Source organism: Monodon monoceros, unplaced genomic scaffold (genome assembly GCF_005190385.1).
Source record: "Monodon monoceros isolate NGI ecotype Baffin Bay Population unplaced genomic scaffold, NGI_Narwhal_1 Super_Scaffold_22, whole genome shotgun sequence".
Taxonomy (NCBI): Eukaryota; Metazoa; Chordata; class Mammalia; order Artiodactyla; family Monodontidae; genus Monodon; species Monodon monoceros.
Window position 1 is genome coordinate 116,480,768 of NW_021703779.1, and position 17,372 is coordinate 116,498,139.

General features: G+C 38.3%; 1 protein-coding gene and 1 pseudogene across 6 annotated transcripts in view; both read right to left on the reverse strand.

Moving 5' to 3' along the window:
• MCF2 (MCF.2 cell line derived transforming sequence) overlaps positions 1-17,372 on the reverse strand; it is a 64,090-nt gene that overhangs the window by 14,735 nt on the left and 31,983 nt on the right. For 4 of the 6 annotated variants that reach the window (XM_029240675.1, XM_029240674.1, XM_029240671.1 and 1 more), the window contains 10 exons: positions 16,636-16,807; positions 12,241-12,278; positions 10,881-10,969; positions 9,589-9,655; positions 8,837-8,952; positions 8,652-8,721; positions 6,747-6,839; positions 2,628-2,720; positions 1,765-1,890; positions 891-1,112 (listed from right to left, as the gene is read on the reverse strand). In XM_029240675.1, coding sequence (XP_029096508.1) covers positions 891-1,112; positions 1,765-1,890; positions 2,628-2,720; positions 6,747-6,839; positions 8,652-8,721; positions 8,837-8,952; positions 9,589-9,655; positions 10,881-10,969; positions 12,241-12,278; positions 16,636-16,807 — 1,086 coding nt within the window. Of the gene's footprint in view, positions 1-890; positions 1,113-1,764; positions 1,891-2,627; positions 2,721-6,746; positions 6,840-8,651; positions 8,722-8,836; positions 8,953-9,588; positions 9,656-10,880; positions 10,970-12,240; positions 12,279-15,078; positions 15,127-16,635; positions 16,808-17,372 lie in introns of all 6 variants that reach the window. The other 2 variants (XM_029240670.1, XM_029240672.1) reach the window with 1 other exon arrangement.
• LOC114906647 lies at positions 9,935-10,061 on the reverse strand (annotated as a pseudogene).

Consider the following 17,372-nt stretch of genomic DNA (forward strand, 5'->3'; position numbering starts at 1 on the left):
GTGTGGGCAGGATTCAGCGGTAGGTGGCTTTGCACACCCAGGAAGGGAGGGGATGGAGGAGGGATACAATGGGAATGTGCTAACCATAAAAGTGATCCATTTTTAAATCACACGGAAAAAAAGGAAGAAACCCTTTCCTCCTTGACTCTCCCGTATGAGAAAAGCTCCTTGCTACCAAGACCAAGAACTCCACCTGGAGCCATTGGTAAGAGAGTGCTAATGGGGGAGCCTGTGTCACTGCCCACAATTTCAAACTGTGCCGTGCAGGAGTCTAGGGCGCCCCCTTGGGGACTGCCTGGGACTGAAGTGAGAGAGGAAAGGAAGGAGGCCACGGTCTGCCCTCCGTGGCTCTCATTTCAGGCAGAAAAGTTCTGCTTCACCTGACTTCTCTCTAAGACTTCTACTTAAGGTTCCATGGGTGGGAGCGTGCGAAATGGGTGGTGAAGGGGGAGTCAAAGGGTACAAACTTCCCGTTATAAAATAAGTCCTAGGGCTGTAATGCACAGCATGGTGACTATGGGTACCACGGTTAATAATACTGTACTTCATATTTGAAACTTGCGAACAGATTAGATCTTAAAAGTTCCCATCACAAGAAAAAAAGGTCTGTAACTATGTGTGGTGATGGATGTTACTTGTGGTGATCATTTCACAACATATACAAATATTGAATCATTACACTGTACACCTGAAACTAATGTAATGTTATATGTCAGTTATACCTCAATTTAAAAAAAAAAGATTTTCTTTTAAAAAAAGATGTGCAACTAAAGTATAAGAGTATATATACTTTTTCAGCCCAGTCATCTGAGCTGAAAAAGTATACAAACTGGAATACAGTATATGTATATATGAAAGACTATTACATTACACAATTCAAACAGTCTTACTTTCAAACAGTGCTTAAAACTGTATGACGGGTATCGATCGGAGCCTTCTCTGCTTTCAACACGCCTTTTACAAAAAACAATGGCTTTTTCGTACAAGAAAAGGTGCCGCTGCATTGGCTTGAATCTAGCAAAATCCTTCATCTTTGTAGCACCTTTCTTGTGTCCAATCCAAACGCTGAATGCACCCTGCGTTATCATCTTGCCCAGCTCATTTAAGTTTCCCTGGAATGGAAAACCCAAACTCATTAGTACAAGGCAGAGCAACATTCAGATCTCTGACATCAATATTACAGTGTTTAGATTGAGTTACTAAAACCCTGAAGCGTATATTTATAGTTTTTAAAGTTTCATTCATCATAACTTTTCACAGGAAAACATGCCATGTGTCACCCAGTTACAAAATGACTGTGGGACCAGGAGATAGAAGAAGCCTCCTTTTCCCTGGCTTCATGTTTCCATTATTTCCTCAATCCTAATCGGTAAATGACCTCTCCCAGTCCAAGTTTTCCCACGGGGGGCAGTTAACTCTAAAGATTTGATCTCTTTCTTCCATCTCTATCCTGGACTGAGGCAAAGAGCAATTCTGGGACCATATGCCTCCTTAGAATAGACCCAAACATTCCAGCAAGCGGGATCTCCCAAGGTCTGCACTTGGGGGTAGGCCTTGTTAGGGACAAGGGGAATGTCGTAAATCCATCTGGCTGCTGATCTGAAGCCAATTTTCCACTTAGCATCATAAGTAATAATGCTGACATTCGGATCCTTCATTTGTCTGCCTCTTACATCTTATTTCTCAGTTGATTCCAGGAGAGGAAGAAAGAGATGTTAACATGCTTACCCTGTAAAACTGCAACAATCGTTATGATCTACTTACGATATAGCCATTTATTGCAATCTGATGCATTGAGTCATTAACTGACTTCAGTAAATCCAGTATCATGTCAAGTGCCTCCTTTAATTGCACAGATCCTTCGCAGTCTTTGCTATATTTTAATAGCTCCTGTAATTAGAAGTCAAGGATTAATATTAGGCTGATATTAATAGCTGGAGAAAATGAATACATTTTTGGCTAACACGCTTTCGAGGAGGAATCCAAAGATAATGGCAGTTTTTCGAGTAATTTCTTTCATATGCTATTTGTCACGTTAATACTATATTTAATAACAATGTCAAAACTGGGGAAGAAACGGAATAGTGACTAAACAGTAGAAAGCAAAGGGCATTCAATGCTTCTGGAGCTGGAGAACTATAGGTATTAGGACACGCTAGAGATCTGTTTTTAAAGCAATTACGCATTTTTTGGTCCTCCACTTACAGCAATTCATTTTATTCATTATGCATATACCATAGAACGTTGTAAAAAGACATTTTAAAACAGGCTATGTTGTATTTATACTTAACGTGACATTTTTGGAATCCTTTCACATTACTCAGAGGTATGCCATCTTCATTTTTCATTGAGAAGGCCCACAGGAAATACAGTCTCAAAACTATATTTGTTTAGTTCTGCTTAACAACAGTAAAAGTTCTGCAGTCAGGGTTATCCATGTATCAGTGTAACTTGTATGGACGATTGAATAGCTAGGAGCATTGATTCAACTGCTAAATCCAGCTGTCCCAGTCAGGAAGCCTACCTATTTCTAGTGCTTACTAGTCAGCTGCTTCCGTTTTAATGGCTTTGCCACATTTGACCCAAAGAAGTAAGGAAAGAAAGAAACAAATGTTTCATGCACTTACCTTCAACAGTAACTGATATTTAGTAATCCGTTGCACTGGTTTCAGTAAATAGGAATCTAGACCAAGTCTGTGTTTTAATTTTCTTTGACATTCCTGTCATTAAAATACAATGATCACAAAAAAAAAAATACAATGATCAATAAATTTAAATTGACATTTACCTATGAAAATGTCAAATGTTCATTGATTAGACCCAATGCACGCATGTTTCTTACATCTCAAGGAAAAGTTACCAGAAAAATTGCTGTTATATATGGTATGGAAATTGTGAGAGGCAGTATGTCTAAAACACTACAGTAAACTTTATTTCAAGGATCGGAGAGGTAGAAAATCCTCAAATTTCAAAGACTAAAAAGTTTTTATATATAAATTCACAATGACGTAGAATGCTTAAAAAGTAAGAAAGCAGGGCTTCCCTGGTGGCGCAGTGGTTGAGAGTCGGCCTGCCGATGCAGGGGACGCGGGTTCGTGCCCCGGTCTGGGAAGATCCCACATGCCACGGAGCGGCTGGGCCCGTGAGCCATGGCCGCTGAACCTGCGCGTCCGGAGCCTGTGCTCCGCAACGGGAGAGGCCATAGCAGTGAGAGGCCCGCGTACCGCAAAAAAAAAAAAAAGGAAGAAAGCAATGAATGACCATAGGTTAACATGACCACAAAGTACTTCAAAGTATCCAAGAAAATTAACAAAAGGCTCAGCTCTGCAAGCCAAGACCCAGAAAAGAAATAGGTTGTACTGAATATAAATCAGACTGGGTATGAGAAGAGGTTTTTAAATGTCACAAGAAAAATACAGCCCTTATCAACTGGTGCTACATTTCATCTGATTATTGGCTTGCTGCCACTATAAATACAAGAGCCATGACTTTGGGTCCTGGGAACATTGTAGGGTCCATAATTAGGGCAAGATGGAGCTGTTTGGGATGAAATCTGCGTATAGGAAGTGCAGAACACAAAGGGAATGGGAGAGGAGATATCTATGGAAGATCCAGGACCCTCCTCTGTATGTGATAAAATCCAATACATAATCTAATTCGATTATCAACTTTTATGGTTAAAAATGGTGGACTGATACATGTATTTAGCTCTCCACTCATGAAACCCAATTAAAGTGATGGAAAAGTTATTTTTACAACGAAAAACCCAAAGTTACAAAGATGAAAGAGGGAAAAACATTGACAAAATTTGGAAACTGGCAGAGGGAAAAGCCAAGGAACAACTCAATTTATGTTAAAGAACACACTTCCCCCTCCTCCACAAAGACTCCAGAATCAAGTACCTCTGGAAGTTGGAGATGAAGGTGGGGTTTGAAAAAAGATAGCTGTTTAAGAAGTAATTTTAAAAGTTTGTTTAAGAAGCAATTAGATACTAACCAGTGTTGGTAGAGGTGTGGAGCAATCAGGCCCCTCATACACCGTTGGCAGGAATGTAAAAAGGTGCAGCAACTTTGGAAAACAACCCAACAGTTCTTCAAAAAGTTAACAGAATTACCATATGACCTAGCAATTTCACACCCAGGTCTATGGCAAAGAGAAATGAAAATAATGCCCACACAAAAACTTGTACACAAAAGGTGGAGACAACCCAAATGTCCATCAACTGATGAATGGGTAAATAAAATGTGGAATATCCATCCATACAATGGAATATTATTAGGCCATAAAATGGAATGAAGTTCTGACACTTGCTACAACACGGATGAACCATGAAAACATGATGCTGAGTGGAAGGAGCCAGACACAGAAGGTCATGTATTTTAAGATTCCATTTATATGAAATGTTCAGAACAGGCAAATCTATAGTGACAGAAAGTAGCTTCGTAATTGCAGAGAGCAGTTGGGGCTTGGGGGAAAGTGGGAGGTGACTGTTAAAAGAGAATTGTTTTTGGAGTGATGAATATAGTGAAACTACTGAATTGTACATTTTAAAAGGGTGAATTTTGTGTTATTTTAATTATATCTCAACAAAGCTGTTACCAAAAAAAAAAAAAAAAAAAGAATTAAATGAGCATTAAATCTAAACAAAGCAGCACCGGCGGCGGCAGCAACAGTAAGCATCTTAGACAGCATGCCACTGTGCAAAACTGGGTGGCTGCTGCCCTTGTCCCCATAGCACAAGAAAGGATGTTTATCTGAAAAGAGTAAAACAGAGGGCCTTTGGACTAGGGAATACCAGGTCCAGCTGACGGCATCATACCATATTGAAAGCAAAGAGATTACCTGAATATTTATGTACCAACTAAGAGACTCTCAACCTTTCCCCCCACTTGGCTACCAGAACACTGGCAGTCAGATCCTTATTCTCCAGGTAGCAGAATGGAGAATCTGACCAGCCTGAGCAAAAGGACCTAAACATACAGGTCTTGGGGATCCTCCAAGGACCCAACAGTGAGGACCATGGTCAATAAACCCACATAAGCACAGGAAACTTCCAGTGAGCTTTTTAGTGCTTATTCCTAACGCAAGTGGACAACCAAATATCACCAGACATTTGAGGAAAGTGACAGAAACAAAAAAAAGAAAAGAAAAGAAAGAAGAAAAGCAATATGAAGACAACAGAAACTCTGCAAGGAGGAGAAAGCTATTTTTAAAAGGAAAATCTATTATAATTCTCCTCATAGAGATAAGTAAAGATATTGAATTCATGAAACATAAACAGGGTTGTACTGAAAGGAACATTCAGAGAACAAAAAGGGGTAGAGGCTCTTCAAAATTAATAACATGACGGCAGAAACAAAACCCTCAACAGAAGGACTGGAAGATAAGTCCCAGAAGATACAGCAACAAGACAAAGACCCAGAACATAGAAAGAAAAGATAATTAGAGGACTGGTCCAGAATCTCCAACATCTGTACAATAGAAATTCCAGAAAGAGAAAATGGAGAAAATTGTGTGGAGAAAATCAAAGGAAAAAAAATCCAACTAAATTTGGACAAGGGGTTCCAAATTCAAAGGGATCACCATAAGATTGGATAATGGTACAGCACTGTGATATTTCAGAACCCTGAGGATAAAGGAAGCTCCCATAAGCTTTCACAGAGAGGACAAAACTAGGTCACATGCAAAGGAACAAAAATCAAAATGGCATAAGATTTCTTAACAGCAACACTGGAAACTAGAAAACAATGGAGCAAATACCTTCAAAATTCTGAGGAAAATTATTTCTTACATAGAACTCTATACCCAGTCAAGCTAGCAATCAAGTGTTAGGGTAGAATAAAGACATTCGCAGACATGCACGCTCTCAGAAACATTTACCTATCATGCACACTTTCTCAGTAAAGCTACTGGAGGATGTATTCCGCTGAACAAGTTAATAAAACAAGGAAGAGACAGATATGGCACCTAGGAAACGGGAGAGCCTGGGCAAGAGACACGTGAACAGGCTCCCCGAAATTGATATTCACCAACATTCCAAGATGGCAGCTGCACAACGGGCTTAGTGAGTCTAGATGAGCAGGTCAGAAGACTCCAGGGGAGATTTTTTCAAGATGAAATTCAGAGAAAATATAATGTTTAAATGTACTAAGAAGAGATTGATGTAACTCTCACAACTGGGAGAGTTTGGGGTAGAATAGGGATAAGTACCTAGAAAATTAAGTGAGTAAAAAAGACACTTGTAAGAAAAATAATAAGGAAGGAAAAGCAACCGTCTTATTCCACATTATTCACCTGAGCACAGAAATTACACAGTCTTAATAATATAACACTGTATATCAATCTAACCAGAGTTACACAATATAACTAGATTGGACTATTTGGAGGAAAAGGGGTGTGTGTGTGTGTGTGTGTGTGTGTGTGTGTGTGTGTGTGTGTGTGTTGGGGAGCCAAGGACAATGAAAGAAAGCTAAATCCTCATCTTCCATCATGGGAAGCAGCAACATGGGTATGATATTTGGAGGTATGGAGGTAAATACCGAAAGAAGTAGCTAAAAGAGCAGAAAATAGTTGCCTCTGGGGAGCAGCATATATGTTTGTGTGCGTGTATGCGTATTTTGGGGTGGGTCAAACCGCTCTTTTATATATATATATAACTTACTTAAAGCAGAAAATGAATTTATAAATAAGAAATACCCCAGTATCTTCCACAGAGAGTACATCCAATACCTGAACAATTACTATACCTGGAAAAAGGTGCATTCTGAATACTTCTTCCAAATTGCCTCTGACCTGGGCTTATTCTGACAATATTTTGCATACATTTGAAAATCATCTTTCTGTGATAAAAAGAAAATTCAAGGGTATTAGCAATTTGTGAGCATGTACTTTTCTTATCAAGGAAGCCTGAGCAAGGGTTAGTATGGCCAAGCATCACAGGGAATGTGGCCTAAAGGGCCTGTCACACTGGCAGCTGGTCAGAAGCCCTTTTTATATTCCAAGAACAGCATGCCCATCAGACCAGGTACAGGGACACATAATTATCCAAGGAATTTCATAACTTCCATTTACCAAGTTTAAGAGTTAGAGGGAGAAAAGAAAAGTCAGAGGGAGAAAAGCCTTCTTTGAATGAACTATGAAAACAGACTACTTTTTTCACTACTATGAGGTAATAGGATACCAAGAAATACGCTCTTTCTATGCTTTCAGTCTCTCGACTCCCTAGTGAATGAACTTATAGTAAGTCCCGAGGTCTTTGGTTCCTCGGAGCATCATCATTGTACCATAACACTGCGAGGCATCTGCCCATGCTATTCTCTCTCCCTGGAATCATCTTTATTCGACCCTCATGTAATGGGCTACCTCCTACTCACTCATTAACATTCATCTCATGAGTCATCTCTTCTATACAACCATCACTTATACCTCCAGTCAATAGCAGATGCACCTCTTCTTGGCTCCTATAGGACCCTTTGTATATCTCTAATATACCACATCTCACACTGTACACAATGGATTCCCTGTCTTTCTATGTGGATGGTCTTGGTATTCCGCATTGCCTAGTAAAGTGCTTGGCACAGAGTAGGTATTCAGTAGATGGCTGTCGAATGAATGAACAGACCAACAGGCACTTATTAAACCCCTACTGATCGCCAAGAACCATGCTGACCTTATTAGAGATACAAAAATACATGGGATATGGACCCTGCCTCAATGAGCTTTCCATCTAGTTGGAGCAGATTTCATGAATATGTGTAAAGATGCGTAGTAATGTAAAATTCCCAATGAGTAGCACAGACATTAAGTACTACAGTTCAAAGGAAAGAGAGGTTGCTGTTGCTTAGGGAAGTTGGGGAGGAATTTGGCCATGGTTTAAATGCATTTGAAGTTTGGATATGTTGAGAAAGGTTCTGCCTTATCCTTATTATTTTCTCACGCCATAAACGCTTTCTGAGACAAGATATCTCCTTGGAAGCTTTCAGTGATCACCTCTATCAAACTGACTCTCAAATCAAGACAAAACTGATCTTTCAAGAAGAGGAGGAACTAGATAAGCAGAGAACATTGTGAGAGAAAACTCTAATGGAAGAGAGTATGATTACAAAGCCTGGGAAGTCAATTGTACTAAGTACACTCTTAGGACGTAGAGAATGAGCCTCCCTGAATGATCTTGTAGAATAAAAGGAACACACAGCTCCCCATTTTGCAAAGTTCCTGTGATAGATGCCTTGGTGTCTGAAAGCCAGACTCCATTTGATTCAAAGACTTCACGTGTATTAGAGGGGAATATCAAGGCATCTCTTAGGCTAAAAATTAACCACGCCAAGAATGGTTGCGCTGAGATGATCCCAAATCTTCCATCTTCACAGCCAGGATGGTCCTTGGACTCCTGGGATCACCCAGGGGTCAGTGGACACAAGCTGAGCCATTGTAGCATTTGATAGCACAGAATACAATGGCCATTTGCACGTTCGAATACCCCATTCCTGTAACAAAACGTGGTTTAGCCTCAAATACTTGCTGGAGTGATGTGTTTCCTCCAAAAACATAAAGACATAAAAAATAATGCCTACCTTGTCTCTAAATCTGTAAAATGACCTGCTCTTTTGGTGGCCTATATTTATCTATTTTGAAATAATCATTGGACTAACCCTTTCCAGGAAACAAGGTCCCACTCTTTCTGGAGCAACAACGCAATCTTCCAGACTCCTCATGAAAATGCTGTAAAAATTTCAAAGAAAAAAATGATATGATTTTGTGTGAAATACGCTAAATTGATCAATAACCTTTTAAATAAAAATCACGAAAAAGAAAATTCAATTCAGCAATTACATACTTGTTATGGAATTCATATATTTCTGCCATATTTCCAAAGAGAACATCCTTTTTATTTCTCAGGAGAGGTGGTATAAGGTCAAACATCTCTGGATTATCCATCTCCTCTCTATAGCCCTACCCAAAATAAATACATTTATTCATTTAAAAAATATTTACATCAACATTTGATTGGGCCACCAAAGATATAGGTATAGCAGAACATATATGGGATTAATGGGTAAAGTTGTTTAAATTTTAACATTTTCTAGTTCCCAAAGTTATCCACTATTATTATTATTATTATTTTAGATAGTAGAACAAGGAAGTCAAGGTTTTCTACTCAATGGGTAGAATAAAGTGACAGCTCTTTGGCCTTCAGGGTAGCTTATAGGAAAACAAAATAGAGACAAAATAGAAACCAGGTATGAAAAATGATATTACAGGCCATTAACTTCTCCTTAAACAGGCAATAATTGTTTAGTTTTTTTCAGACCAAATTAATATTATGACATTTGTATCAAGAGAATGTTTTTCTCCCAACTTAATGCTTTACATCACAATCTCTAAAGAGCACCCTGGGAATAATGATAACAATCTGCTGTATTCCTAAGGGAACAGCTTATCTGTTCTGTAACAAATTCTGAACCCACAATTCTCACTGCTGAGGGAGAACCTGAATATGCACATTTAACAATCAAGGAAGGAGACAAAAAGAGAAGTCTGCCCGAAGCACTTCCTAAAAGACAGGAAGATACGATCTGAGTCACTTACCAACAAAACAGCAAATAGTTCCCGAACATACACCTTCTCTGTCTGTACCAGCTCATTTAGGACGTGGCTAAAATGAAAGGACCACATCTGTCAGTTATTTTATGGCTTTAGAATTGTATTGCAACATTTCACTTATTATCATTATAAATTGTCAAAGATGAAAATTAATAATGCAGGGGAACTACCAATGGTTTGGTTTTATCATCAAAATATAAAATTAATTCTATGGTTTCTAGAGTAAGTACTACGCACAAGACTCTTAAAAATTGTTTTTAAAAAAGAGGAGTGGGGCTCAGGAGTTATTTTTAAAGAGAAAAAAAACCCATCTTATTTCTAACTCACTAAGCTTAAGAATCATTTACTAAAAATTCACAAAATCTATTCCTAAAAATCTGGGGAATACTTTTTTCAATTAGCAATAATCGCGCCTCGAATAAACCTCATTGGCTATGATACTGCCACTGCGCAAAAGCTGGGAATACTTTTCTGAACAGCACAGTTTCTGTGCTATAGTTCCCTCTCTCTCGCTCAGAAAAAAATAATATTTGCATTTTAGGCACAATTTTTCCTTTTTTTCCCAGTAATGTTCTGAAATTTTCCAAGACATGATTATACTGGTTTTCTCAAATATAGATCATACTTAAGTTTCTGTAGTAATTTTTTTACTGTCTTTTTAAAATAAAATACATTTTCCTTCCAATGTGATTTCTAATTGACATCATATTTAAAATTTATTTCCTCACTCCCCAATATAAGTTACCCATTTAATTTAACTTCTATCCTTGGCTTCTTTTAAATTTTTACACTTTTAAGAATTAACATTTAACAGTCTTTGACTATATACATAACTTGCTCCAAAATACTGGTTACTTACTCAAAAGTCTGTGATATAAAGTTTAAAATGTGAATATTCATATGTGTGGAATATTAACATAATAATATAAAAGTGAACAAAAGAATGATTTTTATTAGCACCTATAAAACCACATTGTATATCTACATAATCCTTTGTAGTTTTTGAAACACTGACCCATTCACTCTCACCTCTTTCATAAAAGAGGAGACTAAGATTCTGAAAAGATCTGGTTAATTTTCAAGTCACATAAACAGAATATAGGTTGGCCAGGCCTAAATCTAGGACTTCTGACACCTTCTCTAGTGTACTTTTCATCACATCCAGTAGAACCCCATTCTGTGAACTCAAAATTCTAAGCACATTGGCCTTGAACACTGAATCAGAGCCTCCTACTGGTAGATGTATATATGGGTGTATGTTAATAAATAAAAGATACTTCTTTAAAGTATCCAGGCTATTGTCATTGTCCAAACTGGAGGACTGAGCAGAACTTCTCTTCTCCTGACAATCATGCACTGCTTCAATCTGAAATGAAAATAAAAGTGAAATTAGCATCTACGTAGGTATAGTTCTTTTTCATGGAACTCTAACTCAAATTAAGTTTTCTTCTGTCTACGTTCTAACTGTATAGATAAACTGAAAAGTAACACTATGAGTATGATTTTTTCAGAAATAACTTTGATATGTACTAGTTAAAAAAATTATTTTAGTTGCCTAAGAGGACAGATTTAAGATATTCATTACCATTTACTTTATATGTTAAGTAATGTTTCATTTCTTTGGCACTTCGGGAAAATGAGGTTAATTCATAAAAAGTTGATTGTACTGGGACATCCCTGGCGGTCCAGTGGCTAAGACTCCGTGTTTCCACTGCAGAGGGCACAGGTTCGATCCCTGGTTGAGGAACTAAGATCCCACATGCCGGGATTTCCCTGGTGGTGCAGTGGTTAAGAATCCGCCTGCCAATGCAGGGGACATGGGTTCAATCTCTGGTCCGGGAAGGTCCCACATGCCTCGGAGCAACTAAGCCCGCATGCCACAGCTACTGATCCTGCACTCTAGAGCCCGTGAGCCACAACTACTGAGCCCACGTGCTGCAACTACTGAAGCTGGCGCGCCTAGAGCCCGTGCTCTGCAGCAAGAGAAGCCACTGCAATGAGAAGCCTTCACACCGCAACAACGAGTAGCCCCCGCTCGCCGCAACTAGAGAAAGCCCGCGCACAGCAACGAAGACCCAATGCAGCCCCAAATTAATTAATTAATTATTTTTAAAAAAGAACACACAAAGAAAACGTAGGGTGCTGCAGTTTTGAGGAGGCTACTCTCTGCAGATACCAGAATATCATGGCTAACTGAGAAGGAATCTTAAATCTATCAAGAAATGGATAGATGTCTGTTTTGAGGCAAGGGGATGGTCCATTAGAATCTGTCCTTTGTCCATGTTTCGTACTTGCAGGACTGGAATCACTTAGGAAAGAAATCTCCTTTTGTAAGAAGATGCAACAATTGTTTAGGTGAATTGAGGTGGGGGCAGGAATGAGAAGCTGGAACTTATGTGAGATGTTCTACAGCAATTATTCTGAACTTGAGCCAAGACCTGAGAAACTGCTCATATATCTGGGGCTACGCCAGTACTGCAATTAGACACAATGCAACAGCAGCTTTTTCTTTTCGATGAAATTGGCTTTCAAATGCACAATATTGGTTTAGTGAATGAAAAAATATGGTTTTAGTCCCTATCCCAATTCTGCAACTACAGCAATAAGGCCAACTTTGAATTAATTAATGATATTTACTTTTATGTTGCTCTGATTTTGTCTCCAAGTCTTCCTCCCTGGTAGAGAAATATGAAAGAAGAATTTCAAACGAGAATTAAAATCAACACTTTTCATAAAAATACGTGCATGTGTGTTACAGAGACATTAATGTCCCATCATGTTTATGTTAGTATTTTTAAATCACACTATACATAACAGATGATTTAGTTAGACTTATCTATATGATTTCAACTTCTTACAGAGCACGATTTGCTATGTATTCACCCATTCTCTCATTCATCAAACATTTGCTGGATTGCCGAGCAAGCACGAAGCTAGGTGTTAGTACCCATGATTATTCGCAGGTTTAGTGTTCATTCTCATAACATAAGCATTTAATCAGATGGTAGCTCACTGATTAACTGAATCAAAAAGAATTTCGGGAAAAAATCTCAATTTAACTAACAATTATAGCCTCTGACATTTATTTGGCACTTACTACATGCCAGGCACTATTCTAAGCCCTACACGTGCATTTTCTTTTTTAACCCTCAAATCGACCCTAAGCAATAAGTACTACTTCTATCCCCATTTTATAGGTGACTAAGCTTAATATCTTGTCCAAGAAGCAAAAGTGGTACCCAAATCCATAAAGTCTACTATCAGAATCCGTGTTTCTAACCACTATATAAAACAACATTTCTGGGCTTCCCTGGTGGCGCAGTGGTTGAGAGTCCGCCTGCCGATTCAGGGGACACGGGTTCGTGCCCCGGTCCGGGAAGACCCCACATGCCACGGAGCGGCTGGACCCGTGAGCCATGGCCGCTGAGCCTGCGCGTCCGGAGCCTGTGCTCCGCAACGGGAGAGGCCACAACAGTGAGAGGCCCGCGTACCGCAAAAAAAAAAAAAGAAAAAAAAAAAGACAAGGCCGTTTAGGCTCCTAATTCTCAGGGCTGCTGGAAGGAATAGACTTTTTGTCCTTTCCTCTTCGGTGGGAGCCATGACAAGGCCCACTCAGGGAAAGACTCTGTCGTTAAGTTCTCTAAATCTTATCCTTCACTTTCATTTACTTAAAAATATATTCTATATGGGAATATTTACCTTTACACGATATATATGTAAATAGATAAATATAAATTAGACTTTGTGGCAATTACCATATAAAATCAATTTCTCAATAAATACTGATACCCATCACTTTAAAGAAACTTGATATACAGACATCCAAAGATACTTATAAAGGAAACTTAGGGAGCTTTACTTATTGGCTGTACTAATTAATTCTTTGCAAATACATTAAGAGATGAAAAAGGAATATATACACAACTTATGAAGAATGCATCTTTTTCTGAAAAGCAAGGTAGATGTATTCATTCTTTTAACAATATGACTGTGTATATATATATATATATATATATATATATATATATATATATATATAATTCTTAAGCACCTATACTCTCTGCTAAGCTTTGTGTCTGGTGCTGGGCATACAAACGTGAACTGCACACAGTCCCTGCTCTGACAGAGCTTACAGTCTAGCAAGAGAGATAGGAAACAGGCAACGACGCTAAAGCTGAGAAGAAATGAAGAGGGGCTTGTTATGCCATGGCATGAACACCTGACCGAACTGGGGTGCAGGGGAGGAGGAGAGGCAGGAAGGAAAAGCTTACCTGAAGGAAGAGGCCTAGAGATAGGAAATCTGATGGCGGAGTAGGAGAGAACAGTAGGTGTAAAGTCCAAAAGGCAAGACAACTAGGGGCATTTAAGAAAAGAAAGTGGGAAACAGGGAGACTGTTGTAGTTGCCAAGGCAACAGATGGTTGTTAGGCTGGATTCCGGAAGTGGCAGTGAGGGCTAGCAGGGCGGATGGAAACAAGTGGGTTTTTTGGACTGATTAGAGGTCAGGAATGAGTGAGAAAGGGGAGCAGGAGAAATGGCATCAGTTTGGGGGTTCGCTGAGACTGAGCTGCCGGTAGGAAATTCAAGGAGGCAAATTGGAAACGCAGACTCTGAAGTTCAGGAGAAAGATCTAGACTAGAGCTACAGATTTGGGAGCTCAAACCACATCTTACCCCTCGCACACAATGTTCTTCCATAACTTCCCTCTGTATGAAATGTTAATTCAGCAAATAGTTACTACATCTTGCTAGGTGCCAGACACTGTGTTAGATACAAGATTCTATTTGATGCAAATTAATGAAAATAAACAAACAAAAACAACAAAAAAACAGTTTGACTTATTTTATAAAAAATTAACATTTATGCCTTGATTTGACCAAATCTTTTTTTTTTTTTTTTACCAAATCTTATATATTTGGCTTAGCAATTAAAAGTCTTGAAGAATTATTTGGAACTGATTGTCAGAATCCCCACTACTCACAGACCAATTAGGTAAAATGAACAGTGTTTGTAGCATAAATAATGCTCTGATTTAATTTAGAAACCATGATGGATAACAGATAAAATCATTTATGCATCCATGTCATTTATTCAGTAAGCTGCCTTCTTCCTTATAAATACATTAGGCAGTTCTAAATCGAGGCAAATTCAAGCTACTCCCAACAAATAGTTTTATTCTGGGTGACAGAGAGTCCCTACAATGAAAGCAAGCTTGATTTATTTTAACATGGCCAATTGTTTTCGTCTTATGAGTGGTCATTTGATGAAAGGGAATAATCTACTTTTTATATAGTTATTTTCCAAGGTAAGTTTAGTACTGAGAGAATAATGGATATGCTTATTATGAAAAAAAGGAGAAAGTTAATCCTAGGCAGAATGCAAGAATGAATTGCTGCTGGTTTTAGATGCCAAACTGGTTTTTCACACGTACACAAACTCAGAAAATGTACTGATGAAAAGTAATAAAGATGGGTACCTTTTGAAAAAAGTTTACATGCTTGAAAGAAAGAGTATCCAACTCCCACTGCAGAAAGAAAGTGTAACGCCATTAAATAAGAATATCAGAAAGAAAAAAAAATGAAACAACACAAAACAAAATGTACTTTTAGTGACTAAGGCCTGGAGTGGGTCTTAGGCAGTCTTCTCAGAGCTCTGTTCCTCAACCTGAGGCATGCCGCTTTCGGAATGCCTTCAGAGGAGTTGAGCTTTTAGAAGACCATAAAGCAAGAGGCCTTAGTCATAAGGGAAAGAATAGTCTAGTTTATTGAGTATTTTTTTATATTCTACAATTTTTTTCCACTTTGTCTTCACAACACTTTGAAATAAGTAGGTATTATTGTTCCTATTTTACAGACAAGGAAACCAAGGCAAAACCAACAAAGGAGGTTAAGTGAACTGCCCAAGGTCACATAACCCATGAATGGAGCCAGAAATCTGAGCTCTGTCTTCTGTTCAGGAATATCAACCTATTCTATTTTTATTCTCATAGCTGTTGGTTTTTATCCCCTATTGGTTGTTTGTTCTTTTTATTCTTTTTCCCAGTATCTTCTTAGTATAATTTATTTATGGCATTGTTCATGGTTTTACTTGTGAGTATATTTTTATATTTAATAACTATTAACTATATAACTTACATCATCTTAGCCTAGTTATCTGCTTTTATCACCTCGTTTTAGTCTGATCCATGCTGGGGCTGAGCTGGATTTTTATATTCATTATGCCTGGCTCAGGCTTTCTCTGATTTTTCAAAGCAGTTCCCATCATTAATGAAGTCTCTGATTCTCTCAGATCAAAGAGACCGAATTTAGTCCCATGTTCACCCACTCAACTAACTTAGGGCCCCAAAGGCCAAATTTCTTTCCCCTAAGAGGCCCCAGAGGCAGCTCAAGAAAAACCTTGGGGCAATAGTCATCTTATTTCCAAAGTAGCTCAACATCACAGTGAGGATAATTCTTTTTATCCCATAGAACGTAGAAGACAGAAATGGATATTACATGTTTAACACTAGTCTACAAAGATTAAAACGAGTAAATGAACTTTGTAACAGTTAATTACCAGTGAAACTACTCAATTTACCTGTGCCTATTTAGAAAAGGCAATTCATTCGATTATCTATCTATCTATCTTATCATTCACTTACTAGAAGCTTATAAGAACCAAGTAATAGTTTATCCCAAGAAGTGGTAAATACATGCGTGTATATATCAGTTTCATATACTTTCCTCTACCTGCTGAAGAAAAGGGTGAGTTTGACGCTAGTGCAATGTTCATATTCATTGCAAGACTGGGCAATTCAGTCCAGATGTGCATCATCCTGTACTATACTATACTACTACTATGTTTAATTATTGTACGATAATCTCTATCACAACTCCTGTCTTGTGCAATATAATTTGTACATGACCAAGGACGCTAAAAATAAAATTTCAGTTTCTCGGGACTGAAGAATGAGTTCAGTATTTACATCAAGAGTAACAAAGTAAACAATAGCAGGGAAAGAAGAGATAGAAAAGGGGAATGTAAGATACTCTACCTTGTTTAGGTGAAAAAAATGGTTCTCTAGATCTGATCAAACTGTCAGAAGCAGGTACTACAAATGGAATTGGCCTCACGTGCTTATCAGTCAGGTTTCTGAAACCGGCTTGTTGGTTCTCAAATAAACTTCGGATGTTTTCAAGCTTGAGTTGTATGGTCTGCATTTGAACCTGCAGGTTGCATAAGAATTCTATGAAATAGTTTCTGAAATGGGGGTCATTACAAATCCTATTACATTTCTCAGACTCAGACAGATAAAAAATTAATATAGAGTTTAATATATAACTAGAAATTTAGGAAAGTAATGGGAAACAGATTAATGCATTATTTCATATGGTTATAAAACCAGAAGGTCTCAGCCAAAACAACTTGAAGAAGAAATTTATCAAGCAGTCATGAAATAGGTCACTGCGTAAAGTGATTTACCCTTCATTGGGTGAAAGGGGATCAAGGCCTGAAAAGAAGGCGTGTTTGGTACGAGAAAGCCACCAGGTTAAGCGTTATCACGGTAGTTTGTTATATTTTAGCCTGCAGGACATTCTATAGTTCACCATGTTGTAAAAGGTTCCTCAGAGCCACTGATGATTTGAGGCAGCTAGAGAATCACTTGGTTATCGCCATGTTTCTGATCTTCTGGAGTATTCCCCTCAGATCTGCAGCTAAGAATGGATTTAGATACTGCTCCAAACTTAAGGGTCAATGAGACATTTTAGCAGCAAATAGCATCACAAATCC